This window comes from Gymnogyps californianus, chromosome 5 (assembly GCF_018139145.2).
Source record: "Gymnogyps californianus isolate 813 chromosome 5, ASM1813914v2, whole genome shotgun sequence".
NCBI lineage: Eukaryota > Metazoa > Chordata > Aves > Accipitriformes > Cathartidae > Gymnogyps > Gymnogyps californianus.
Genome location: NC_059475.1, coordinates 68,373,053 through 68,400,799, shown reverse-complemented (window position 1 = coordinate 68,400,799; position 27,747 = coordinate 68,373,053). Strand labels below are relative to the sequence as shown.

The following is a 27,747-nucleotide window of genomic DNA, read 5'->3' as shown; positions in this document are numbered from 1 at the left end:
TAAATCCAAAGGGAAACGTAAAACAACCATTTTATTCAATTATTGAAGTAACCTAGAAAAAGTGAAGCATTACAGCGTAAATGGTATTTCTGAACATGTATTGGTCTACATTGGGTAGGTCTATGAAGGCACTTAGAAGAAGCAACAAGCATGAACAGATCAATTCTAGCATATTCTTCTAATATAAATACTAAAAGACATGCATTGAGGCAGTGGTGAAAATACAGAATTGTCTTCTGGAAAAACTTCAATGCCTTTGCCATATCACATAACTGTTCTGCACACTTTTGGAGCACACACACACAGTCTCTGTCTTCAGGGCTGTAGATTAGTTAGACCCAGCAAGATACTGCATCTGAAGCTCCCCGTAGGCGCTTATTTTTAGATAAAAGGACCTGTTGGTCAGATTGTCAAAACTATTAAAAATTAATCCATTCTTCTTCCAATAAAATATTTGAATAAGAAAGCTACATTTTAAATTTGCTTGCATAAGCAAGAGTTAGAGTAATGGCCTAAGATTCACAGGACCATTTTTTTTTGTAATATATCAATGTTTTCCATTTAAAAAAAAATACAGTAGTAAAGACTTGAGGTATCACTTCAAAAAATACTTGATAACTTCAAAAAATACTTGATAATCTTTTGCAGGAAAGTAGGTCGCTTCATTGGCCTTGGTTAAGGGCTTTCTCCCTTTAGTTGTATGCAGTGACAGTTTTCTGGGTCTGAAGTTCTTTCGGGTGCAAAGATTGTTGTTTCTCGAAATAGCAGTTACTATTTCCTTGCTGCAGAGAGAAGTGGGTATCTTTAGCATGTCAAGCACATAACAGCTGTCAGACAATAAAGAGGGGGTGGGTTTTGTTGTGTGTTTTACCTCCAGGGCAGTAGGGATAAACTGCAGTTATTCCATAGAGATGTGATCGCTGCTCTGGAAGATACTCATCGGTAAAGGAGCCAGTTTCTTTATCAATAGCTATGACACCATCCCTGGTGATAAAAGGGGGAGAAGTGCTTTACTCATCTATGAAACCTGGGGTTTTTTTCCCCGTCTACGTGCACTTAAGAACAGAGGCAGCTAAAAAGATTGGTCTGAACACCTGCAGAACAATAGTGGAAAGAAATCTGCCCCATAAAATCTACATCCAGCTCATTCAGTACATTTCTCTCTGGTGATGCAGAGTCACAGAGACAGCCTTCCAAGGAGAGCTTAGCTCCCTGAGAGTCTCCTCCAAGCATGGCAAGCACTTAAGTGTTTGTTGTAATCTGCTAAGAGTTGATTGAAGTTTTGAGAGCTTTCAGCTGGAGACGAGTTCCTGATGCTAAGGGCCTTGGGTGGCAGGGGCAAGGGAACGACCGAGGACAGAATCTTTTCTTTGACTTAATCTAGATTCAGAAACTTGTGCCAAGTTTTATTTAAAAAAAAAAACAACCACCACCAACCCCTCTTTCTGTCCCTCCCAGGAAGCTGGGGTTGTTTCTAAACAACCGTTCTGCGCTGAGCTTTACAAGCGGCTGTTGCTGAACGTGGCACTGCAGGAGACCCAAGAGAGCGCTGTGGTGAGGTGCCAGGACCTGGGACCAGGGAGCAGGCTGGGGACAGCGTTTCTTTCCCCCCCTCTGGCTCAAAGCCCCTCCAAGCTGCTCGCTAGCGTGACTCTGGGCAGGGAGTGACGGAGGCTGGCTCCCGGCCGCTGAGGGGACCGGAGCCCTAGGAACTGCTAGCTCAGCATTCCGGGCCACTGGAGGGAGCGGGTTTTCCTTCCTTACCGTCTCCAGTCCGTGTGGTAGAAGTGATTGGCATAACTGATGATGCTGAAGGGGTAGTTGAGGTTGTTCTGTATGATGCGCCGGCCCGTGCCGTCGGGGAATGTGCACTCCAGGTGCTTCGTTCCTTTTCAAACACAAGACAGTTACCAGGCCGCAAAAAAACCCTCACCAAACGTGTTCTTTGTATTCACTAAGTTTTGAAACAGCTTCTCAGCCTAGGGATGTAGAAGCAACTCATGCTGCGAGCCCCCTCGACCCCGTCACACCAAGTTCTTTGGGGCAGGACAGCGGAAGGGGGCAGAGAAGCCCACAGGTAGCAATGGGCTAAAGACATATATAGCTTTTTTTTCCCCTCAAGGCCTACTGTGTCGTAGTCTGATCCATCCTCGGTGAAGTTACCTGCGTCTGCCCAACAGAGCAGCTTGGAGAAGGGGTCAAACGTCAGGCCGTTGGGCAAGCCGATGTCCTTATTCACCAGGACCCTCCTGTCGGCTCCGTTGACAGTGGAAGTTTCGATTTTGGGTGCTTCACGATTCCAGTCCGTCCAGTAAAGGTTGCTTGGGAAATAATTATATAATGAACAAACAGGACACAAACCAGTAAGGAGCGGTAGGAGATTATCGGCTTTCTCTTCATTACTGGTTCTTGTCAGGAGAGAGGCCTGGTTTTCCCCTTAACAGTGCCTGAAATAAATCACTTGATTTGAAAAAAGCTCTAAAAGAAAACCAGAATGATGTCAAACATGTTTACGACCCAAACTGTAGCTTCTAGATGAGGGTGAGTCTTAGGAGTAGCACATTTTGTATCGCAACAGCACCCTAGAGGCACAGCTTGTGTTTTCAAACGCCAGGCGTGTTTCAAAGCTTTTAAAAATAATGTACGTCCTGACACTGAAACAGCAGGTTTAGCCAAATCCTGAATTATTAAATAAAAGAGGAGGTAGGGAACAGAGCCAATCCCTCCTACGGTGTGTGCAATGTAGGAGAGCTGCTCCCAGGGTCAGGATGGGGCCTTGGCACCACTGCATGCGCTTGACTCTCCTCTGAGAGAGGAGACCACCGCAAACACCCGGCTGGAGGCAAATAGTCCCTCTCTTTTTCCCCTGCCCCCCAAAATACGGCTCCTACTGCAAATCTGGCGAGTGCCGTCCTGCCAGCACCTTGCAAAGCCCTGCGTGCAAATCCCTCCAGAAACGCTGCCTGCTCACCCTCGGACGGGGTCCACCGCGATAGCTCGAGGGTTGACGAGCTCCGTGTCGAAGAGCACCCGCCGCTCAGAGCCATCCAGCCGGGCTCTCTCGATCTTATCCAGGCCGCTGTCAGTCCAGAACATGGCTCGGCGCAGGTGATCCACCGCCAGCCCCTCGGGGCTGAGGAGTCCTGCCGGAGGGACAGACGTGGTCAGTAGCTGGGGACATGCTGCTCCTGGACCCGTCACCGTACCCCGACCCGCCTGACCCACAGCCAAGGAATGTGAGCGCAGATGGAGGACCCCAAAGCAGGACAGTCCCAGAGCCGCGATGGGCACAAACTGGCGTGGGCTCGCTGATGTGGCTTTGGGCAGATGTCACTGGTGATGGGAGCACACCTGAGTTGATAATGGTCTCCGGCTCAGCTCCTGGCTCCAAACTCGCCCGGCTTATGGTCCGGCCGGCCACATCAGTCCAATAGATCGTCTTCTCCCGGCAGTCATAGTCGATCCCCACCACAATGGAGCCCTACCAGGGTTGGGAGAGGGACACAGGGTGAAATCCTGCCTTGACCACGGCCAAGAGGCTCAATGAGCACCCTTCTCCCACCAGCCGGCATTGGGAGCTGCCCGGGGAACTCTGCAAGATGCAACAATGGACACTCAAATCCCTTTTCCTCGGCAAAACCCAACACCGACGAGCTCCTACTGCACACCCCCGCCTGAAGCCTGCAGCCGAGGTTTTTAGGCCAGCTGGTGCAGGCACACACCCACGTCCAGATGGGTTTGAAACCCTTCGGCTCAAGGAGAGACTGCTCCAACAGTGAAGCCAGCCCGAGGAATGACCTTCAGGATGGGGAAAGGGAATACTTGGCAAGGTGTTTCAGTTCCCCGGGGTGCGGGGAGGGTCATGGCCCAGCTTTCAGCGTTCCTCCCCCTCGGTCTGGCCTGGCTGGAGATGCACATGGCCAAGCTCCAAGAGGAGTCCAAGGAAGGGAAAAGGCAAGTTTGCAGTTGAGACGTGCAGCTGGCAGCCCCGGGGCCCGTGACTGACGGCCAGGGGAGCTCTGCGAGCACCCGTGCTCCTTCTCTTTGCGGGCAGCCCCAGGGCTGTGACCTGCCTCTCTGCTGGGGGACGGCTGGAGGAAGAGGTGAGAACGTTCCTCCTCCATCTCGGCGCCAAGGCTGCCGGCACAGCCAAATGTCCCCACAAACCAACATCAACCTTCAAGAGGTGACCCTTCAAACCATCACAGCTCGGACAAGAGCGGTCCAGGGAGATGCGAAACACAGAGCCGCAGCATCAGCCTGTCCCTAACTCCCTCCGGTGATCCTGCAACCCCGGCCCCGGTGCCTGAGATACTGTACATGCAGGGAGAGCAGGGTCTTCGCCGCCTCCTTCTGCAGCCGCGTGCCGTTGAGCGGGAGGTAGCCGATCTGCTGTCCCTGAGCGTAGAGCAGAAAGGTCCCCGTGGCCGGTGGGGACACGTCGGGCCGGGGCGAGGGCCGGACGCTGGGCGGTGCGACGCTGGGAATACCTGGCACATAAATGGCGGGGGGAAACAGGGAGAGAGATAGCTCGGGGAGCATCGGCCCCTCAGCTCTGCACCCAAGCAGGAGCGGGGTGCAGCACTGGGAGCCCCTGCTGTGCTAAATGGGGGGGATGGTCTCACTTGGGGTGCCAAGCTCTTACATGGCGGGGTGCTGCCGGGCTCCGAGCGTGTGCCCTGGATCTCCCTGCCGCTCTCGTCCACGCACCAGCAGTACCCGCTGTCCCCGTGGCACTGCAGTGGGGTGAACTCTCCCCCGGCGTCACACTGCGGCACGTACTGGTCGCTGCGGGGGCTGCCGCCATAGTGCTCCAGCAAGCTCTGCCGCCAGCGCTCGCACATGGTGCGGGGCCGCTCCGTGGGCTCTGGCACAGGGAGGGGGACAGTCACCCCTCCTGTGACGGACCCCATGTGCAAGCTTGGGGGACTCAGGGCTTTGCTGGAGCCCCGGGTCCCCCTCTCCTTGCTGGGTGCCCCTCCATGCTAAGTATGCGGGAGAGGCACCACGGGGCTGGGGTGCTACGGGGAGGGGACGGCACCCCTCGCTCCCCCAAGCACTGACCTGGGCTCCCGCAGCGAGGCGGCGTGCTGCCCGGCGCCGTCCGCGTGCCGGCGATCTCCTGCCCCGCGGCGTCCACGCACCAGCAGTACCCGGTGCTGCCGTGGCATTGCAGGGGCCGGTACCGGCCCTCCTCGTCGCACTGGGGCACGTGCCCGTCACCCACGGGCGAGGGTCCCGGTGGCACCGCCCGTGGGTACAGCCGCTCGTGTTCGCAGGGGGTCAGCTGCTGGACGGACTCTGCCGGCAGTAAACACCCCCGCCCCGGGCTCAGGGGGTGCCACGCAGTTCCCCTGGACCTGCTTGGCACCCAGATTTGGCCCTACTTCACCCAGGTGCTGGGTGAGGTTCTGCAGGCACCGCTTGGCCTCCCCTCTTGGGTCAGGGGGGCAGGGGGCTGCCCCTCTCCAGCCCCCTCGGCACCCCATGGCTGTCCCCTCCATCGCAAGATGGCACAGGAGGTACCCCCATGGCCACTGCCACTATAACTCCATGGGCCAGGGCACCCTAAAAACCCAGCAGACCCCTGATGTGCCCAACCACCCATTCGGCAGCACCCTGCACCCAGGCCATGGCAGTGAAGCCCCGAGCCGGGTGGTCAGGCAGAGGGTCCCCTCCGCTCACTGCAGCCCCACTGTCCCCACTCTGCTGGTGGCTGGGGCCAAAGTGCTGCAGCCATGCAGGATGGGCAGGGACAGGCAGGGCTCTGCCTGCTCCAGCACCTTCTCAACACCCTCTGCCACCGAGCACAACCAACGCAGCCACCCAGGGCATCTCCTGCGCCGTGGTGCTGGGAGATGTTTCGCCCCAACAGCTGGGTGCCCGCCGATCTCACCGGGATGCCAATGAGATGCCGAAGGACCCGACCCACCTCCCCTTGCCCCCTCGAGCGCCGCGGGGTGGCACTGACCTGGGCTCCCGCAGCGAGGCGGCGTGCTGCCCGGCGCCGTCCGCGTGCCGGCGATCTCCTGCCCCGCGGCGTCCACGCACCAGCAGTACCCGGTGCTGCCGTGGCATTGCAGGGGCCGGTACCGGCCCTCCTCATCGCACTGGGGCACGTGCCCGTCACCCACGGGCAAGGGTCCCGGCGGCACCGCCCGCGGGTACAGCCGCTCGTGCTGGCAGGGCGTCAGCCGCTGCGTGCTCCCTTCTGCTGCCGCGAGAGCCAAAGCAACAGCAGAGTGAGGATGGGGGAAGCCACCTCAGGCAGAGCTGGCATGACGGCGAGCCAGGCAGCCTTACCATGCGTGCACTGGAAGCCATCGCCCTCGTAACCAGGCTGGCACCGGCAGGAGAAGGAGCCCGGCGTGTTGTAGCAGGTGGCGGCTGGGTGACATGGGTTTTCAGCACACTCATCCACGTCTGTGCACGAGGAGGATGGGGATCAGCCAGGGCAGGGCACCCCGGTGGCACCCTGCGGTCCCTCCCGCGCCCCCATACCGGAGCAGTCGATGCCGTCGCCGGTGTACCCGGGGAGGCACTCGCAGGCGGGGCGGCCCCCGGCACGGGGCAGGCAGCGTGCCCGGTCCCCCGGCGCGCAGGGATGGCTCCCGTCCTCACAGGGGTCACTCACCGGCGCCAGCGCTGCGGGGACAGGGTGGTGAGGGGGTGGCTGGGGCGAGGCCCGTGGGGCACAGGGGTGGGGGGACCCCAAACCGCCGGGCCGGCACTTACGCACACACGCCTGCCCGTCCTCCGCCGGCCGGTACCCGCTGCGGCACTCGCACCGGTAGCTGCCCGGCACGTTCAGGCAGACGGTGAAGGGGCCGCACTGGCTCAGGCCTTCCGTGCACTCGTCCACGTCTAGAGGAAGGGGGAGACACCGGGCACCCCGGCAGTGGTGGGACACCCCCATTTTCAGAGTCTGGCTGCTCCCAGCCTGGGGGGTGGACATCCTGCCCCAAGCTGCCTGTCCCATGTCTGCCGATTCCTCCGTCCCCGCAGTGCTCCCGGAACGCTTCCCCAAGTGCCCCCAGCAGCCCCCCAGCACCCTGCCTCAGTTTCCCCCCATGATTCACCCATATCCTTGGTGCAGCTCCAGGAGCTCTTGAGACGGTGGGTGCTGCGATGCCGTGCTGCATCCCAGCACCCCAAATGGCAGCACCCACCATGGTGCCCCGTGGGGGACGGGGTGCACCAGCCCTCCCCTCGCACTCACCCGCAGCCCCCGCTCACCTCGGCAGCCCCGTCCGTCTCTGCGGTACCCGGCCGCGCACTCGCACGTGTACTCCATCCCCACGCCGGGCTGGCAGCGCGCCGTCGCCTCGCATGCGTGCGTGCCGTCGTGGCACGGGTTCACCGGGGGATTCTCGGCATCGTCTGCGGGCAAGGGGAGGTGTTAGTGGGGGGAAAAAGGCCTGGGAGACATGGGGAGCAGGGAACGACCGTTCCCACTTGTATCTGACATCATGGGCATCACCGCTGCACTGCGGCACCCTCGTCCCATGCAGGGACCTGTGGCTGTGCCACCCCCGCTGCGGCCCCCCCCGCCATGCCGGGAGCGCTTCAGCTCAAGCTGCTTGGGAAAAAAAAAAACCCAAACTAAACCTCTCTTTTGGCTGTTTTTGGGCAAAGCGAGCACGCTGCAGCTTTGGGAGCGGGCAGGAGACAGCAGCATCCCCCAGCATGGGCTGGCACCCCAGGGTGGGCACCCCTGGGGTGGGTGCTGGAGCTCACCTTGTGCCGAGCCGACGCGGGCGGCGAGGGCGTAGCGCAGGACGTGCTCCTGGCCGTCGTAGAGGGCGAAGGCCCGTGCCACGCTCAGCCGCTGCCGGGCGGGCAGGCGGGCGTGCGGGCAGCCGGCGAAGGTGATGTTCTGGCGCAGGCGGTAGGACAAGGTCTGGTTGGCGGTCCCCGCAGCCAGGACGTAATCCCGCTGAGCTGAGGATGTTACAGCTGCCAGACGGCGAGAAAAAAACCCCGGGATGGGGGAAAACCGGCTTCAGCATCGATATCTCTCGGATGTTGGGAACCGCGGTGGGGACGGGGTGTTTTGGGGCTGCTCCAAGCAGGGATGGTGTGTGAGAAACCAAACCTGGGGCTAAGCACGGGCTCTTACCTGAGCTGGAGTAGTGGTAGAGCTCCTTGTAGGGAGCGATGTGGACAGTGACGTTCTCCGGGAGAAACGGCACCTGGCCCTGGATGTGTGTCTTAAGGCTTAAGTAATTGTCCGGCCCCAGGCCCTCGGCTGTCTGAGTGATGTGGACCCTCTCGTCCCCGGGGTAGAAGGTCACCTCCAGGCTCTGGGTGAATTCGGCGCCTGGGCAGGAAAAGGGAACAGGCGGCATTTGGTTGTAGGATTTTTAGGGAATACATCCCCAAAGCATCCTTCCCCGCTCCTCCGGCACACCCGCGAGGGCTCACAGCAGGGAGGTGACAGCCAGCTGAACCTGAGGAGGTGATCGGAGGAACCGTGGGGATGCCCTGAACCCCCACCCGCACCCCTCATCGCCTCCCGGGGCCACCCCACCAGGAGCCACGTCCCTCGGAGCAACGAGGCTTGGAGGCGCATCCCGGGGCCCTGCTCACCGGTGATGCTGAAGCCGTTCTCAGAGCCGGGCTCCTCCAGGGCGAAAAGCCAAGCGAAGAGCCCGCCGACAGGCAGGAGGGGCAGGAGGGCACGGGCAGCGGGCTGGGGCACCCCGCTGATGGCCGTGTAGGTTCGGCCGTCGCTGCCCACGATGTAGGCGTGCAGGTCGACGTCCTGGAAGCGGACGGACGCCCGTCCCACCGTCAGGCTCCCGCTCACCTTCCCGTTGAGGCGATGCACGGCCCCTGGACAGGGAGATGGGCACCCCTGGCAGCGGCCACCCAGCGATGGGGTGCCCGTCCCCGCCGCCTGCCCCACGTACCTTCGGGCAGGCACTGCCGCCCGTTGCCGTAGTAGGTGGCCCGGCAGTGGCAGCAGACGCCAGTGGCGTAGTCGGTGCAGAAGGCGTGCGGGGAGCAGCGCCCGTGGTGCTGGGCGCACGTCTCCTTGCTGGCTGCGCTGTAGGTGAACACTGGGGCCAAGGGGAAAGGGTTGGAGACACGGGGACAAAGCCACCCCTCATGGGGTGTGGGCACCTTGCCTCCTAGGCCCCAAAAACACCGTCGGGAGACGGGCCAGCTGGCAGTGGCGGTTCCCAAGAAAGCCACCCGGGATGCATAGGGGAGGCTGAGGGTTTTGAACCTGTTGCCTGATTTCAGGCAGATCTGACAGAGGGTGAGAGATCGAGTTCCTGCATATTTTTGGGAGACAGCCGGCCAGGGACGGGGCTTTGCTCCCCCAAGCACATGCCACAGCGGCTCCGCAGCCGGCTCGGTAGCGGGGGGGGTGGCGGCAGGGCCAGCCCTGGTCCCGCACCGGGATGTGTCCCCTGAGCTTCCCGTCCCCTGAGCTTCCCATCCCCTGAGCTTCCCTCCTTGCAACGTGGGGCAGAGCAGCGGCAAATCCAGCGGGCAGGGACATATAGCTCCGGCAGCCCCTTGGCAGCAGGATTTGGCTGGGAGGAGAGGAGCTGGAAGGGCAGCAGCTTTGCAGGAGCAATGCCAGCCCACGCTAGCTCCAGCCCTGGCTGCTCGGGAAGAGATGAGCTTGCAGCGAAGAGGCCTTTTTTAGGGAGCCACGCGCCACGAGACATCCCCGTTCGGTCATCGGAGGGGCTGCGGCCACTCACCGTCGGGGTTAAAATGCACATCTTCCTCCACGCCAACACCGTGATGCCCAGAGCTGTAGGAAGAGGGGTTGGTGGAGTAGCTCTGCCAGATGCTGCTGTCCCCATCGGGGTGCAGCCGGCGGCTCCGCTCCTGCCCTGGGGATGCGGGCAGCCCCTTGGGGACGATGCCCAGCGGTGCCGGGGCACGGGGTCCATGGTCGGGATGCGGTGACATGGCCTCCAAGCCGTGCTGCGCCGGCAGCTCCGTGGACGCGCGGTCGGCACGGCTGTAAAGCGCGCGGGCGTAGTCGGCGGTGCCGGGGACGTGATGCACGGGGCTCTGCGGCATGCTGGGGCTGGCTCCCCCGCCGCCCCCCGGCTCCACGTGATCCAGGGGGGCTGCGCTGCCCACGTGGAAGACCCACACGCCGGGCAACCCCACGTTGCTCTCCCTGCAGGACAGCAGCACACATCCACGTCCATCACAGCCACGGTGGGAAACCCACCCCAAAGGTACCAGCCCCGCTCCACACCACCCCTCTCAGGACCCCAAATGCAGCTCCCAAAAAGCTCCTGTGCATGTGGAGTCCCAAAAAGCTCCTGTGCATGTGGAGCCGAGCTCCCTGATGCAGCCCATCACCCCCAGGTCACTCCCCTCCTTCTTCCAGCCTTTAAAAGGCTCCGGAGCCTGGGAGAAGGTGATCCTGCTCCCCCTGCCCGGCCTGCATGGCCCCCCAGCACCACGCACCGCTCCAGCCGCCTCAGAGCCTGCTCGCTGTTGGCCAGGCTGTGGAAGAGCCCGTCCCTCTTCGGGTCATCGCCGTCCCCTCGGCTGAAGCCCACCCTGGCCGGCAGCTCCAGCTGGACGTTGTAGGACTCCTTGGGCCGCGTCCCCAGGAACTGGAGGCCGCCGTCAGGGTAGAGGAAGATGACATAGGTATCCTCATCATCGTAAGCTATGACTGCCTGGAAGGTGTTGAGCTGTCGAGGGGAGAGCAGGACAGACGGACGTCACAGGGGGAGGACTCCAGCGGAGGACTGAGACAGGGAAGGGGACTGGGGACGCGACAGCCAGCTCCCTGCACCCAGCAGTGCATGTAAGCACCCCAAAAGAGCCCTCCATCAGCCCGCAGACACATCCTGGGGAAGAGCGGGGGCTGCTTGTGCATGGCCAAACCCTGGTGCAACGTGCTGGGAAGATGCTCAGCATCCTCCGTAGGAGCCCACGGCACAGCCAGGCCCCCCCCTTTCAGTGTCATCGGTGCAGGAGTGTCCCTCATAGCTGTCACAAAGGGAGGTGACAGCCCTGTACCATGCCCAGGAGCATCCCTGGCTATGTAACCCATGCACCGGGTTGGCACGCTGCAGCCTCGGAGCCCCTCGCTCCCGTCCCCCCTCCTCCTGTCCTGCGCCCGACACCGGCAGCCCCTCCTCCGTCCCAACAGCACCGGAGGAAAACCGGCACACACACACCCCCCCCCGCTTCTCCCTGAGAACAATTTTAGCTTGGTTTCCTCAGGAAAAAACATGCATGTGCTCCCGCCTTCCCCACACCCATACGTCCCGCTATAGGCACGCTGGCTGCCTGCCGTGCCAGCCCTGCGAGCCTTGGGGCCGCGCCAGCCCCGAGCGAGGCTGCGCCGGGGAGCGGGACCGCAGCAATAACCCACGGGCGGGCAGAATAACCCACGAGCCACCGGAGAATCCACGCACACGCACAAACATCGCTGTCACCCCGAATACGGAGAAACCAACGCTTGCAGCATTTGGGCCAGCTCCCCCACCCCACATAGGTCCTGCTGTCCGAATAAATAAATATAAGGACGCAGCAGCAGCCCTTCCCCACGAGCTGCTGGCAGCAGCAAGCAGGGAACGGCGCCCGAGCGAAGGAAAAATGATTAAACTCCTGGTTTCACCCCCGGAGCAGTGAGCAGGAGGGGTGGGGGCTCCCCCCACGCTGCCCTCCCTGCCCGTCCCCGCAGCACTAGCCCCAATTTCGGGGCGCAGGGCCCCCGGGGCATCGCAGGGTTTCCCGGCGGCCTCGCTGGGATATAAAGAGCCTTGTTGTGCGCGTCGCACACTCGGGCATTCAGAGACCCTGTGCAAAGGCGGCCAAAAAGCTGGGGGGGGGGGGGGGGGGGGGATAACCCCCGCCACCCCCCCGGGGCTGGATTCCTCCCCCACGCAGCCAAATCGTGGCGGCAGCTGCAGGACTCCTTTTGCCTTGTGGTGGGCGGCGAGGGGGGGGACCCGGTGGGTGACACCGACGTGCTGGCATCCTGGGATGCAGGGCAGAGAGCGAGGAGGGGCAGCCCCCGGCTCGAGGCCGGCTGCTCCCGGCAAAGAGCTGCAAAGGGCAAATTCCAGCCCAAAGGGCAATTTTTGCTCCTGCAGAAGCTGGGTCAGCTCTCGTCCCGTTCCGCGGCCCTGGAAAGCGTCACTGCAGGGACTAGGAGAGTGTCCCCAAGGAGCTGGAGGGGACACGGCGCTGCCGGGAGCGCTGCCAGACCTCCCGGCCAGGCAGGACCCCCAAGGCAGGGGACCGGGGAGCCTCCAACCCCCCCGGCCTTAACCCAGGTTTCTGCTTTTGAGGCTCAAAAAGGATGAGCCGTGACTTTCCGAAGCGGGGGGTAAAGGCGTCGAGGTCAATCCTGGTTCTGAGCAGCAGGAGGGCAGCGTTTCAATAAATGGCATATTTGGTAAGAAAAAAAAGTGGTGTTTGGGGAGTTTTTTCACAGTTTTGGCTAAGGGGGAGTCCAGCAAAGCACAGGCAGAAGCTGCATTTCAGTGCGTCTTGAACGAAGCTTTCCCTGGAGCTGCTTGTTTCCAAGCAAGACCGGTTTAATTTTAAAACCTGATCCAACTTCTCAGAGAGGAAAAAAAAAACAATTGGGAAGAGAAGAGGAGGCTGCATTTTTGATGGCTGCGAGGTCGCTGCGAGGCCCCTGATGGCATCTCTTCAGCTGCTTTCCCAAGTTTTAAATTAGAGGAAAAAATGTGCGTTGTTTCCTTCCAAACCTCGGTTTCTTCCCCTGCTTGGCCACCGCTCTCAGCAACCCGCTACCGAAGGGCCCCGGAGCGGGGGGACGGCCGGCAGGGATGGCTCCCGGTGGCCCGTGGGGACCCGGTGGCTGCTGATGGGCTTTGGGTTCAGCCCACCCCACCGCAGCGAGAGCCCGTCACCCATCGCACAGCTCTGGGTATTCATCACGAGAGTCTTCCTCTTGCAGCTCTTCACATTCAGCTCGTTTCAAGAAGCCCGTCCTGCCGGCAGAGCGTCACCGTCACCTCCTCGACACGTCATCAGCCTAATGCGACGGCTCCTGCCCCAGCAGCGGATCCAGCGTTTTCGGGGAAAGGCAGTGCCGTAGGTCCGCCGGCACGCACCCACGCAGGAGCCTTATCAGCCCGTGGGTGGAGAGCACAGGTCACCTCCCCGACCCGGCGGACCACCTACGAGCTTGTTTTCCAGACATAAAATCAACCCATGGTGGAAACTCTGAAGCCGGTTCCTCACCGGCAGCGTTAATCAATGTGCGGGCAGAAGGAAGGACCAGCCCCAAGCCACCGGCAAAAGGTCTGGAGCCCGATGGGGTGACCTGGGCCACGGCTTCCCCCAGCTCTCCCCGACCCAACTCTGCCCTGCAAATCCAGAGCCACCGGCCCTGTAAAGCTTTGCCTGAAAAGCAGGGAAAAGCCTGAGCACCTCCAACCATGGAGTTGAAGGCAACCTCTAAACCTCTTCTGCCCATCGGCAAAGCCAACAGACCCACCAACGCCGCAGCTCTGAGCGGAGAGGAGAAGCTCCATGTCTCCCCCAATGCTCATCCAAGGCTGGACCCACAATCCAGCTGCCCAGAAAGAAAAGCCCGAGCTTTTTGGGTGCTACACAAAGAAGACTCATCCTCCCACGACACGTAGGATGGGCGTCCAACCTCGGCCCATTGGCCTCACCTTCTTGGAGGGCTCGGTGTCCTGTGAGACCTCCTGGTAGGCGCCCACATCCTCCCAGGTGGCGATGAACGCATTGGAGGGGATGAAGGAGCTGGTGGTGCGGGGGAACCCAGCCTGGATGTAGCCCGCAGCCTGGTCCAGCACGTCTGGAGAATCATCTTGCCGGTAGTAGATGTTCCCTCTGTCACCGGAGGTGTCGAGGTCGGCCAGGAAGGGAGCGATGACGGGGAAGTCTGTGGGGAAATCGTCATCCACGTACTGGGTCTCCCTGGGGAAATCCTGGGTGGAGATGACCCCGTTGGTCCCCACCTGCAGGGAGAGCGGCGCAGGGTGCTCAGGAGCTGCAGAGGTGCCTCCGCCACCGGTCCCCCCTCATGTCCCCCCTCTCTCCGGTGGAATGGGGCACAGGGCTGAGAGCCCTGAGACCGCATGGCCCCATCTGGCCAGGGAGAAAACAAAGACCTTGGGCTTCTCCATCCCCCAGAGAGCTGCAGCTCAGGGGCCATCCCAGCTGCAGCCGCTGCTGGCGGGGAAACAGCTGCAAAGGAGAAAGCCCTCTTGTTCCTCCGCAGCCGGAGACACCGGGCAGGAGCCAGCGGGAGCGGGGCGGAGGGGGGAAAATGGATGGATAAAAGGGATGGATGGCGAAAAGACACGTGCGGTGGTGGCAGGGGTGGAGGCAGCAAGGACACGTATGGAGGGGCAGGGGTGGGGAGAAGGAGTAAGGGGAGATGGGTGGCAAGGGGAATGGCTGGGGAGACAGGGGGTGAGTGGGAGGAGGGATGGAAAGATGGAGGGGGGGGGAAGATAGAAGGAGGGAGGGATGGTGGGACAGAGGGATGGAGGGGAGTGTGGGAAGATGGAGAGACGAGGGATGGAAGGAGGGAGGGATAGAGGGGTTGGAGGGATGGGGAGATGGAGGGACAGAGGGAGATGACGGAGAGGAGGAAGCGGGGCTGGAAGGAAGAGCGGCGGGAGGCCGGGGGGCTGGGGGGGAAGGAGGGCAGGAGGGGGGGGGGGAAAGGAGCACCGGGGCCAGCCGGGACTCACGTAGAGGCGGCGGGCGGCACGGCCGTAGAGGCGCAGGGCGCTGCGGAGCGGCACCCCGGGCGAGCTCTCGTCGTCGCCGGGCCGCAGCCGGGCATCACCGCGGGCCGGGCCGTGCGGCAGCAACCCCGGGCGGGGTAGGGCTGCCCCCACCGCCAGCACCGCCAGCACCGCCACCGCCACCGCCGCCGCCCGCATCCCGCCGCCGACCCACGGCACTTCCCCCCGCCCCCCGCCCCGCCCCGACCGGACCCGACGGGGCGAACCGGAGCGGAGGAGCGGACCCGACGGGACGACCCCGACCCGGCGGAGGGAACCGGAGCCGGTGGGGCGGGGTGGGGCGGGGCGGGGCGGGGCGCGCCGCTGGCGGGACGGGGCGCGGCCGCGCCGCTATTGGATCCCCCGCACCCGGCCTCGACCAATCGGGTCTTATCCCAAAATCCGCCCCGGGCTGCAACAGCCCCCCCCCCCCCCCCCGGTTCCCCCCCCCCTCCGGCCTCGGTACCGCGGTGGCATCCCGGGGGCCGGGGCCTCAGCGCTGCTGCGGGGCGAGGGGGGGGGGAAGAGGGGGGAGAGGGGGATCCCCCCCTTCGTGCCCGCTGCTCCCGGGGCCCTGCACCCCCCCCCCCCGTTGCAACGCCCCCGGCGCCGGGCCCGCAGCCAGCCGGGGTCGGGGGGCCGGGGCCGGGGCGTGGGCGAGAGGCCCTGGCCGCTCCCCACTCGTTCCCCTCGGATCCCGCTCCCTTGAGCCGGACAGAAACGTGACTCCTTATCCACAGGGGACCGGGATGGGGCTGGGGGGGGGGGGGGGGGGGAAGGGGGGGGGAGAGAGGGGGGGTGGAAAACTGGAACAGCCACCCGGCCAAAATATGTCGTGCAGCTCAACTGGCAAGTTGTCAGCGAGCGGAGCCGGCTGCGCTGCGGGCTCCCCACGAACGCACGATGGCCCGGGCCCCAGGGTCACCGCTGTTTATCTTTTCTCAGACCCATCTTCCATCATCTCTGCCCAGAGAGGTCCGGAGGGGTCAACGCTTCAAGACGGGCAGCCTGAGGGGGTTCCCTGGCTTTGATTTGGGGTGTTGGGGTGAAAGGACACCCCCAAATCTAGGCAGCTGGACTTACTGAGTGCTCCTGGAAATCCAGGCTGGGAGCAGCCAAAAGCTCGGCTCCATCTTCCTGGAGGACTTCCCGCTTCCTTGGCCCCAGGCCAGCGTTAGTATCGCATCTGTCCCAAAACGTATACATGCCCGAGGAATGCCAGATAACAAGGAGAGAAGTGTCAAACCCCGTAGGCTGGCGAGAGAAATAAATCAGGGACACATTCGTGGCATTCCCGGCAGGAATCCTCACAGGGCAAGCAGCTGGACACCCTCCGCCCCGTCCTTGTTGCAGTGACGGGGATTTGTCACTGTGGCCCCTGTCCCCTCCATCCTGGGCAGCGTGCGAGCCGCCACATCCCGGGCATCCTGGAAAGCAACTCCCACCCGTGCCGGGACCGGGGACGAGCTGGTTCCAAACCAGCTTCCAAAGCCCAGCTGTCCCGGCGAGCGTGACCGCGGGGGCCGCATCCGGACAGGCTTCCGCCCCCCTCGGCTGCAGTCAGCTGGCCGGCTCCGGCCCTTGGCCTCGCCTGGCCACGGAAAACCATTAAGGCTTCGAGCAGGGTTCAGGCCAGCTGGATGCCGTCCGCCGCCTTCGAGGAGTTCCCTGTGCCAAAAAAAGTGGCTTTTCTTTGAAGCTCGAACACCTCCAGGGCTCTCCGGGGAAATCGGGCACTGCGAGGGGCTGGCAGCCCCTCTGCCCGGTGAGACCCGAGCTAGGATGTCCCTCCCATGGGGAACGGTGGCATTTGGTGGCACCTAGGAGGTGATGATGGGCAGAGGGAGCAGGAAAGGGGGGAGGACGGCCTTGCTGCCCCGTGGGATGTTCAGGGGTTACTGAAAATACAAACCTAGCCGTCCCTGGTGGGATGGAAATGTTACAGTTATAAAATGTCTTGCTGCTGCAAGGGAAAGATTCGGGGGGATGATTTGCAAGCTGCTGTGGCTGCTGTCCTGAGACACTTATCTTCTAATATCTTTTTTAAGGGTTATATCAACTTGGGTTTTCAAGGGAGGAGCTGTTAACCCGCAAGTTCCCCACGCCGGGTCCAGCCAGCGCTGCCCTGTGCCCGGGCGAAAGGGGCCCCACGGGCCCTGAGGACCCTCTGCCACGTGGAAGGGGCAGCTGCCAGGCTTTCTGCACGGTCTTCAAGACGCTAACAAATGCTTTTTACCACCCCCTCAGCAAAACTGGCACCAGTCAGTTGAAAAAGTAGCAGCTGGGAAGAGCTGGAGTCATGCCCTGGCCTCGGGAGCAGAGTCCCACTGGAATGGGCATCCCTGAGGCTTCGGGAGCGGCTGGGAGCCTCACTGGGCGCGAGGATGGGGATGGAGTCAGGGATGGGGATGGAGATGAGGCTGGGGATGGGGACAGGAATGGGGATGAGGATAGGAATGGGGCCAGGATGGGGATGGGGTCGGCGATGAGGATGGGGATGGGTATAGAGATGGGGATGGGATGGGGACAAAGATGGGGATGGGAATGAGTATAGGGATGGGGATGGGGACAGGGACAGGGATGGGGATGAGGATGAGGATGGGGATGGGGACAAGGATGGGGATGGGAATGAGTATAGGGATGGGGACAGGGACAGGGATGGGGATGGGGATGAGGATGGGATGGGGATGGGGACAAGGATGGGGATGGGAATGAGTATAGGGATGGGGATGGGGACAGGGACAGGGATGGGATGGGGATGGGGATGAGGATGGGTATAGAGATGTGGATGGGGATGATGGGGATGAGGATGGGGATGGGGACGAAGATGGGGATGGGAATGAGTATAGGGATGGGGATGGGGACAGGGACAGGGATGGGGATGAGGATGAGGATGGGGATGGGGACAAGGATGGGGATGGGAATGAGTATAGGGATGGGGATGGGGACAGGGACAGGGACAGGGACAGGGACAGGGATGGGGATGAGGATGGGTATAGGGATGGGCAAGGGGATGGGGATGGGGATGAGGATGAAGATGGGGATGGGGACAAGGATGGGGATGGGGATGAAGATGAGGATGAGGATGAAGATGGGGATGGGGACAAGGATAGGGATGGGGATATGGATGGGGACGGGGACAGGCTATGCTCGCCCACACCATGTGCCGGGAAAGGAGGTGCTTGCGAGGACTGATCCCTGTAATCGCTTCCATGTGCCTCAGCAGAGCCTTTGGCTGGGGGGGGTTAGCCCGTCTCATAGCTTGGGCATAAAAAAAAATCAATAGGCATGTACTTGGCGGCATTTTGTGGAAAAACAGATGTGCTGAAGTTGGAGGAGGTGGAGGATGCTCTGCGGGACAGGGCTGGGGAGGGCTCCTGCCAGACCCAGAAGCCCCCACCACCGCAGACACTCGCTAAACTGGGCAAACCGGGACAAACAGCTCACTGCCCGGCAACCCCCCGTCGTGCTCCTGCCAGATGTGGCTGCTGGGGTGGGCCGGCAACCCCCTGCCCTGCTGAAGGCTCGCCTTCGCCCTGGGCTTGCAGAGAGGAGGAGGAAGGGCAGGCGAATCCCTGGCGCAGAGGCCGTTTCAGGCAGGAAATCCCGGCAGCCTCTTCCCCAAGGCCTGGCAGCCCTGGGATCGCTGAGCTGCCGCGGCCAGCAGAGATAAGGGAAGCAGCAGGAAACATGCATCTCTCCTGGGGTGGCCGGGAAAGGAAACTTCATTCCCGGTGACCAGAGCGGGGCTGGGGGTTGCAGCAGAAAGCAAACGCTCGCAGGATGCACCGGGGCCGTTGGGTGCTTTGGGATGTCAGGCAGGAGCAGGGGTGGTAAGGGGCTAGGGTAAGAGAGGGGCTTCAGCCAGGCTCCGGTGCGGGCTCGGTCGGCAGCGTCCCGTTGCCAGCCAGGTTAGCGAGTCACCGTAATAATACCCTCGGAGCATTTCTCCTCCTGGTTATCGGAAATCAGTCCTGCTCGAGGTTGAGCTATTTGGCAGGAAGGGCAACAAACTAGTGCCTTAAACATCCTGGTTTTGGTAGGAAAGGGCTCTCGCAGGGAAGGGGTTGTGCACATGTGAGCTCCCTGAATCAGCACGCACAAGTTTTTTGGCCTCATGTCCTAAGAAAAAGAGATGTCGATGGGGTTCCCCCACCATCCTTAATAACTGGAATCTGCTGGATAATTTCAGCCAGATCTGACAGTAGCATCTCTGAGGGTCTATAAAACCAGACGGAAGAGAGACCCTATTAGCTGCCCCCTTGCCTGAGAAGGTGGGCACAGCCTTGGGTTTGAGCTCAAGCCTTATGAGCCATCTGAGAATCCACAACGGGTGCACGGCTGGGGTGAGCCCAGCTTGCCAGCGGCAGGAACAACCTCTGCGTCGTGTCGGGGGCAAAGGGGGAATCGCTGGGTGGCCATGCCCCTCCCGTGGGGTGGCTCTGCTTCCCCTCGGGCCATGTCGAGGTATCTCTCTGGGTGGCTCCATCCATGGGACTGTAGCGCCTGGCTGGGCTCGCTGCCTTCCCCGTGGCTGTTTCCTTTCCTGGGAGCATCCCGCCGGGTGCTGACAGCGGGGAAGCCGCGACAGCGGGGCAGATTCCCACCGGTGCAGCACCCAGCTCTCGACATTGCCATTTTTGGGAACGGTTCTCGCTGATTTTGGTGTCGCTTCTTTGAATCAGCTTCGCCTCATGACTCACCACCTTCTCGCCCTGGCCCACCCCTCCCACGGGCAGGGACACCCTTCCCCGGCGGGTCTGGACGGGAGGTACATCAGGACTTGCTCAGGTGCATCCTCAAGGATGGACATGTTGCCCACGTGGGTCTGGAGGTCACCAGCCCCAAGCAGCAAGAGCACCCGCCGGACACCCAGAGATCCCAAACCACCCGCCTGCACCCAGGCTTTCTGGCCCGGCCACGGCAGTCTGCAGCGCCTGGAGGGTGTCCACCCACGCTGCAGATGATTTCCATACGCAGGGTCCTTCCCACACGCTCCAGCTGTGACCCAGCACAGATCGTTCTGCTGAGGGCATCAAACATGTCCTGGGAGAGAGGTTGTCCTTACAGAGAGCTGGGAAGATATGGTGCTAGATCACAGGTGGGTCCATAATACAGAAAACCAAGGGTTTTACAGAAAGAGGAGGGTTTCTTGGCCCTGGGCGACTCAGCCGGAGCAGAAGTGTGGGAAAGTGGCTCGGTGCATGGAGAGGAGAAATAATTAAGGCACTACTCTAAAAGGCAAGAGAGAAAGCAAGTGGAAAGGTGGCAGAGCTCGGCTCTCCCAGCACCCTGAGGACCCAGAGACTCACGGGATGGAAACACCGCTCCCACGTGGAAAAGCTTCCCGAGCACCTGAGCCCCAGGATTGCTCCAGGTTTTAGAATGTATATTAAGACATAAAGGTAAAGAAAAGGGTTTTGTGGGGTTTTTTTTTAATCTCTCCCTTCCTTCCTCTCTCTAACTATTGCTGCAAAGCTGTTTTTGATACCACAGCTGCCAGATGAGCGTGCCGAGCCCTGCGAGCCCCCCCGCGCTGCCGGCGTGCCGGGAGCTCGGTGCAGAACTCGCAGGGAGCTCGCGAGCGCGCCTGACACTGACTGATTCCTGCGCACCGTTCCCCCAAGATTAGCCACGAGTTCCTTATTTGGTCTGGGCTCCAGCAAACTCCCTGGCAGAGGGGATTCCATCTGCCAGGGAAAGCAGCTCAGATGGGTTTGTGCTGGGGCTGGGAGCATCTGCCCCGGGGCGGCAGGGAGGGAGCGTGTTCACAGAAAAGATAAAATCAGCCGATGCCCTGTGTTCCTGGGGTGGTGGTGGGGTGTCTCGTGGTTTTTTTTCCTGCAGCACAAAACACAGCAGATGCAGATTGCCTCTCCCCATCAGCCCCACAGCAGGTCTGGTCCTGCTTCATCCCCATGCCAGGGCTCTGGCCCCTGACATGCACTGGGCTGAGCTGATGCAGCTTTGAGACACTTCCCTGGGTGTCTATACCCTGAATCAAGAGTCCTCTGCAGAATTAGGCTTTATTTGCTGTATGGATTAGGTGCCCCTGGGATCTGCCCAGCTTCTCCCCAGCTGGGGGTGGGCAGGGCATCCTGGGGGAGCTGGGACCCCGTGGCTTGCCCTGGGAGAACCGTCAGAGATGGGGTCCAGGCCCTGGTCACCCCTTGCTCTTTGCCCAAACAGCCCTTCCCACGGCTCTAACAAATCCAAGGCTCTCCCCAAAACCTCTCTCCAGCTCATCTCTCCTCGCCTGACCTCCCCAGGCCTCCAGCCCTGACCCCTGCAGCACCCGAATGCTCCGGGGTGACTAATCCCAGCAATTAGCCTCTTTCCCTGCGTTTATCTGCTTCCTGCCTTTGTCTTCCCCCTGACAGCCTCTCCGAGCAAATATGCTTTTAGCCACATTTTCCTGGCTCCGGCTCTCCCCAAAGCCTTTGTCCTGCAGAGCCTCTCCGAGCTGGGTGAAGAGGTTATTCTCCCCCGACACGTGTCCCTTCCGTCCGCCGTGATCAAACCAGTGACCAAAAAAAAAGCACCCAGCAGCGCCGAGGTCACCCCAGCCCCTGGCAGCGGATGGACCAGCTCGAACTGGAGGCAATAAGATTTGTTCTTTAAATTGAAGACTGACGCAGACCCAGGGGCGTTTCATGCTAAAAGGGATTTCAGGGCTGAGCGATCTGGCTAAGTGGGGACAGAGTGCTTGGGCTAGTCTAAAATTCAATGGGAAATAACAAAACACATGGGCAGCACATTTGGGAGCCGCTTTCTCTGCCCAGCCCCTTCCTCGGGACAGGCTGCGCATCCGCAGGGGAGCTCTGCAGACCCACTGAGTTTCAGAGGGACGTAAGCCCTCACATGTGTAGGCTTGACCAGCCTCCCATGCCTAAAGGAGCGAGCCAGGCTGCTTTAATATAATTTTTTTTTTCTCTCTCTTGCTATTTTCATTTTTTTTTTTAACTTCAGGATCCATCTCCCCTTAAAGCGAGCTTCAAAACCTCCCAGGATATTTCCCCATGGAGGTATGGGCTGCTCTGCAGCGGGTCTAACCTTGCCGAGGGCTGTCTCATTTTGCTTGGGCTTCTTGGGTGCTTTCCCCCAGGACGTGGGTCCCTTCCCCGCAGCAGCCGGGGTGCTCTGATGGGCGAGCCCAGCCGGGGGGGCTCGCCTCTGGCCCCGTGGGCTCCATGCAGAGTGGGAACACGAGGCTCAGACAAGAATTGAGGGGTTTCTCATACAAGACTACACGAGATGCTGCACCGAAGGAGCTGTGGCTGCAGAATAAGTCGTCTGCAGATGCAGCACCCAGGGTGATGGTCCTCACCCCTTTTCAGTGGCTGGGTCAGTCTCCGAGTGAAATAAACCCCTTTGTTGACCCCGTGCCGGGCTTAGCCCCCACCCAGGGAGCGGAGCCGCTGAAACAATCCCAATTTAAAGGGGAAAAAAAAAAAAGAAAAAAAAGATAATTTTGCGGCCGGATCCTTTCCCTGGCGCAAGGCAAGCGCCCGGCATCGCTGCCGGGGAGGGGAGGGGAAGGGAGGGAAGGGGAGGGAGAGGACGGCGGGGCCGGGAGCCGGGGAGCGGGGCCGGGAGCGGGGCCGGGGCCGCAGCGGGGGAAGCGGCCGGTGCCATTCCCGGGCGCCGCCGGCGCAGCGAGTCCCCCGGCCCCGCAGCACAGCGAGCCCTGCCGCCGCCTGCTGCACGCGCGTGGGCCTGCACACCGGGGCACGCACCCACGGACCCACGGCAGGTCACACACGTGCACACACGCCAGGACCGCCCCCCCCCCCCCCCCGATCCCCCCGGCTCACACGCAAGCGCCAGGACCTGCCCCCCCCCCGCCCAGCACACGCACGTGGGGTTGCACAGACAGGCACGCAGGTACAAGGGTCAGACCTGCACCCACCCCAGCCCTGACACGCACACACCAGGGCCCAAAACTTCACACACACACGTGCACACACTGCAGGACCCCTCCCTGCTTCCTTCCTTCCTTCCATTTTCCTTCCTTCCTTCCTTCCTTCCTTCCATTTTCCTTCCTTCCATTTTCCTTCCTTCCTTCCTTCTTTCCTTCCTTCCTTCCTTCCTTCCTTCCTTCCTTCCTTCCATTGTCCTTCCTTCCATTTTCCTTCCTTCCTTCCTTCCCTCCCTCCCTCCTTCTTTCCCTCCCTCCTTCCTTCCCTCCTTCCTGCCTGCCTTCCATTTGCCTGCCTTCCTTCCTTTATTCCTTCCTTCCCTCCTTCCTTCCTTCCCTTCTTCCTGCCTGCCTGCCTTCCTTCCTTCCCTCCCTCCTTCTTTCTTCCTTCCTTTCCTCCCTCTTCCTTCTTTCCCTCCCTCCCTCCTTCCTTCCCTCCTTCCTGCCTGCCTGACTTCCATTTGCCTGCCTGCCTTCCTTCCTTCCTTCCCTTCCTCCCTCCCTCCCTCCCTCCCCTCCCTCCCTCCTTCCTTCCCTCTCTCCCTCCCTTCCCTTCCCTCCTTCCTCCCTTCCCTTCCCTCCCTCCTTCCTTCCTTCCTTCCCTCCCTCCCTCCTTCCTTCCCTCGCTCCCTCCTTCCTTCCCTCCCTCCCTCCGCCTGCCTGCCTGCCTGCCTTCCTCCCTCCCTGCCTTCCATCTGCCTGCCTGCCTGCCTGCCTTCCTTCCTCCTTCCTGCCTTCCCTCCTTCCTGCCTCCCTCCCTCCCTCCCTCCCACCTCCCTCCCTTCCTTCCTTCTTTCCTTCCATTTGCCTGCCTTCCTTTCTTCTTCCTTCTTTCCCTCCCTCCTTCCTTCCCTCCTTCCTGCCTGCCTTCCTTCCTCCTTCCTTTCTTCCTTCCTTCCCTCCCTCCTTCCTTCTTTCCCTCCCTCCTTCCTTCCCTCCTTCCTGCCTGCCTGCCTTCCATTTGCCTGCCTGCCTGCCTGCCTTCCTTCCTTCCTTCCTTCCCTTCCTCCTTCCCTCCCTTCCCTCCTTCCTCCCTCCCTCCTTCCTCCCCCCCTCCCTCCTTCCTTCCCTCCTTCCTCCCTTCCCTTCCCTCCCTCCCTCCTTCCTTCCCTCCTTCCTCCCTTCCCTTCCCTTCCCTCCCTCCCTCCTCCTTCCTGCTTTCTTCCCTTCCTGCCTGCCTGCCTTCCATTTGCCTTCCTTCCTTCCTTCCTTCCTCCCTTTCTCCCTCCTGCCTTCCCTCCTTCCTGCCTTCCCTCCTTCCTGCCTCCCTCCCTCCCTCCCGCCTCCCTCCCTTCCTTCTTTCCTTCCATTTTCCTTCCTTCCTTCCCTCCCTCCTTCCTTCTTTCCCTCCCTCCTTCCTTCCCTCCTTCCTGCCTGCCTGCCTTCCTTCCTTCCCTCCCTCCCTCCCTCCCTCTTTCCCTCCCTCCTTCCTTCCCTCCTTCCTGCCTGCCTGCCTTCCTTCCTTCCTTCCCTCCCTCCCTCCCTCTTTCCCTCCCTCCTTCCTTCCCTCCTTCCTTCCTGCCTTCCATTTGCCTGCCTGCCTTCCTTCCTTCCCTCTCTCCCTCCTTCTTTCCCTCCCTCCTTCCTTTCCTCCTTCCTGCCTGCCTTCCATTTGCCTGCCTGCCTTCCTTCCTTCCTTCCTTCCCTCCCTCCCTCCTTCCTTCTTTCCCTCCCTCCTTCCTTCCCTCCTTCCTGCCTGCCTTCCATTTGCCTGCCTGCCTTCCTTCCTTCCTTCCCTCCCTCCTTCCCTTCCTTCTTTCCCTCCCTCCTTCCTTCCCTCCTTCCTGCCTTCCTCCCTGCCTGCCTGCCTTCCATTTGCCTGCCTGCCTGCCTGCCTGCCTTCCTTCCTTCCTTCCTTCCTTCCTTCCTTCCTTCCTTCCTTCCTTCCTCTCCCCCCATCCCTTCCCTCCCTCCCGCAGCTCCCGAGCACCCCAGCCCCTCTTCCCCCGTTCAGCCCATCCTTCCTCCCTGACAGGGGCAATTCCCACCCACTCTCACTCCCCGGGGGCTCAGGGGACACCCTCCCCCTGGCTCCAGGACCCCCCTCCCATAACCCCCCCACCTACCCCCAGCGCTCACCCCCGACTCCCACCTCTTCCCCAAGGAACTGCCACGGGGAAGCGTGTGGAGCAGACACCCCGTGACTCGCCCTTGGTTGTGCTGGAAATGCCACCGAGCTCAAACCACCTTCCTTGCTCGTTCCGGTCATCCCACGGCTGGGCCAAACCCTGCCCCGGGCTTTCGGGGCTTGTGCAATTGGGGAAACATTGCTCCACCGTCCCCTCCTTGCCCAACGCCTTCCCACCCTAGGGCTGCTTCCTTTCTCCCCCTTGTTTTCCTCCCTTTTGCAGACCAAGCAGGATCCGGCCGCAGCGGCGATGCCGGCAGCTCCCCGAAACGCAACAGGAGGAGGTGGCCGCAGCACCTGGACCCGCTGCCCCCCACGACCTGAGCCGGCCGCTGCCTGCGGCTTTCGACAGATTTCCCGGCTGGCCAGGACTATTTTCTCCTCCGGCCGAGCGCTCCGGGGCGAGCGGTGCTGCAATAACACAGCTGGAAACAATCACCAGGGTTTCTCCCGCCTGGGTCACCCGATGACTCAGAACAGGTCTGTGTTTCCAGCTTGGAGGGACTGTGCACCCGTGCAGCCCCCCCAAAATCTGCCTCTCTCGGGGACACCGTCACGGTCAGGACGAGGGGACACGGGGACCAGCCCGCCGGTGCTGGGCGCACCCGCTGCCACTTTTCCCTCTATCTGCTAATTTAAATCAGGGTGTTTGGGCACGTTTAAGATGCTCGGTGCATCTTACCAGGAAAGAAAACTCACCATCCTAGGAGGAAAAGCACCGGGGTATCACCAACTTGGGTGCTCCCCATCCCCGTGCCCTGACCCCCTGGGTGCAGCACCCTGGGTGCCTCCCTAACCTGTCATTGCATTATTTGGGCTATGGGAGCACCCACCTGCCCATGCCGGGGAGCTGTGAATCCCCAAATCCCGCCGCCTGGAAAGAGTGAAAGGCCGAAAGCCTGGTGGGTGTTTAGGCTGGGGAAACCGGAGCTGGGGAAGATGTGGGAACAGTGGGGAAAGGACATCGGGAAGGTGATGCTCTGCTCCCATCCCCTGGGGGACCGGGGTCCCAGGAAGGGGAGCGGGGCTGGGATGGGTGAGGAAGCACCGGCCAGCGGTGATCGAGCGCTCCCGGGCGGGGAGGAGGTTGGCTTTTCTCCGCAGGACCCTCCCAGCCTTGTTTGTTCGACACGCGAATATCCAGCAAGAGCTGCCAAAGCTGCCGTTCCCGGCTAGCCGCATCCCTCCGTCCGGCTCCCCGGCACAGCGCTGCCTGCCAAAACCCTCCCCATCTAACGGGCTCTAAATTAGGTTATTCAGACACCGCTCCAAACACTTCCAAAGCGAGCGCTGAGCTGGAGGAAGGCGAGAAGATCGCAGTACGGCCGCCCCGAGCCGTGCCGCTGACGAAGAGCAGATGGACACGGCTTCTCCGGGTAGCAGCGGCTCTTCAGGGAAAGGCGGGCTTGGCAATAACACGGCACGGCGGCGGGGCAGGCACCCGCTCGCCGCCCCTCGCCGCCACCCAGCTGGCAAGGAGAAGCTGTATGGGGTCAGCAAGAGTTTTGGAAAAAAAACCCCAAACCAACCCTGAAATTCCTTGTGGATGCTTCAAGTTTTTCCAGCTTCTCATTTGTCTTCTGGGTTTTGTGGCGTGCTGCTTTTTCTTCCGCTTTGGGTTGTTTTTATCCCGGGGTTTTTCTCCCTCTCTCCGCCAGGAATGTGACCGGTGAGAAGAGGGTCACGTCGGAAGTGTGACGAACAGGAGACATTCGTCATACGCGGTGACGAGACTTTCTCAAAATCATTCCCCCCCCTCCAAATAGCTGCAATTTATGCAAATGAACAAAAAAGAAGAGCTAAACAGGGACTCGGTGCATCTGGCTGCCCACACTAGTTTCTCTCCCAGCGGAGATGAAGGAGGAAGATGAGTCTGCGGTTACGCTCCCGGCTGCATACCTACCCTGGCCCTGAGCTTGGCTTGATGGCGCTGGGGGCTGGATCCCCCTCCGCAGAGAAGGACGGTCACCGTGGCCGGCCGTGCTCAGCATCAGACCTTCCAGCAGTGGGGGAAGGAGCTGGGATCAGGTGAAAAGCATCCCCCCCCACCCGGCTGCTCTGCCACCCCCAGCCACGGCCGCACTGGGTGGCTGCTTCCCGTGCCTGCACCCAGCGCCTCAGAGGCATGGCCGGACCAGGAGCTAGTCCCAAAAAGCCTTCTCCATCCCAGGATTTCCCCATCGCCCCGGTGCCAAGCAGCAGGAGGACAGGAACAGCAGCGGCCCCTGGTCCTTCGGGGTTTCCAGCCAGCTGGTGCATCTGGGGGCAGCACCCGCCCCCAGTAAGGGCTGGATTTTGTCATGGTTCCTCCTTGTTCTCCTCTCCCCGAACAACCCACTTCCGTTGAATTTGGCCTTCTGGCTTTGTCCGGCAGGCTGGTGTCTGTCGAGGGACTTCCCGGCGGCGGTGGGGAAGCCACCAGAAGACTTTGGTCTCTTCCCCATCAGAGCAGACCGGCGGCGATGTGCCCTTCGCGAGAGCGTGCGGTGCCATCGCTCAGCCGGCAGCACGTCCCCGGGACCCGCCGTGCCCGGGGCGATGGGGAACAGCATCCCCTAACGCCCGCGGTGCGGGAAGGAAAGCCAAAGCCCAGGCGTTTCACTTGGAGAGGCAGCTCCTGCGGAGGGAGGCAGCTTGCCTGGGGTGGGTTTTTGGTTCAAGATGGCAGGTTTCTGCTCTGAGCAAGAAGAAGGAGGAGTGGAGATGCTCTGCCCATGTGCAAGCCCCAGCCTGGGGCGAGGACCATCCTCCCTGGCGTGTGCAGCATTGCAGCGGGGCTGGCATCAATTGCTCCAGGGCTTGGGACAGACACTGTCCTCCCAGCCCTTGGGATTCAGGAGCTGCTGGGCTCTCCTTCCCAGTCTTCATCCTGGGGAAAAGCTGAGAGATTCCACCCCGTCTTCCCCCGGCTCCACGCTGCCGGGATCACCCCAAAAGGAGGATCCCAGGCCTGGAAAGAAGCG

General features: G+C 61.4%; 1 protein-coding gene across 3 annotated transcripts; it reads right to left on the bottom strand.

The window, feature by feature from the left end:
• Positions 1–13: 13 nt before the first annotated feature.
• Positions 14–14,918, bottom strand: NID2 (nidogen 2). Of its 3 annotated transcripts, none has more exons than XM_050896785.1 (22): positions 14,703–14,918; positions 13,653–13,961; positions 10,447–10,679; positions 9,720–10,150; positions 8,913–9,062; positions 8,590–8,835; positions 8,120–8,320; positions 7,738–7,956; positions 7,237–7,380; positions 6,736–6,864; positions 6,502–6,645; positions 6,304–6,423; positions 5,972–6,214; positions 5,065–5,301; positions 4,646–4,867; positions 4,321–4,490; positions 3,352–3,481; positions 2,972–3,143; positions 2,164–2,321; positions 1,765–1,888; positions 872–984; positions 14–782 (listed from the first exon to the last, which is right to left on the bottom strand). In XM_050896785.1, the coding sequence occupies exons 1-22, from the start codon at positions 14,895–14,897 to the stop codon at positions 772–774; spliced, it is 4,101 nt and encodes a 1,366-aa protein (XP_050752742.1). In that variant the 5' UTR covers positions 14,898–14,918; the 3' UTR covers positions 14–771. The 3 variants fall into 3 exon arrangements, with proteins under 3 accessions (XP_050752742.1, XP_050752743.1, XP_050752744.1); XM_050896786.1 differs by having other exon boundaries at positions 5,972–6,211; XM_050896787.1 differs by lacking the exon at positions 5,065–5,301.
• Between the last annotated feature and the right edge of the window lie 12,829 nt (positions 14,919–27,747).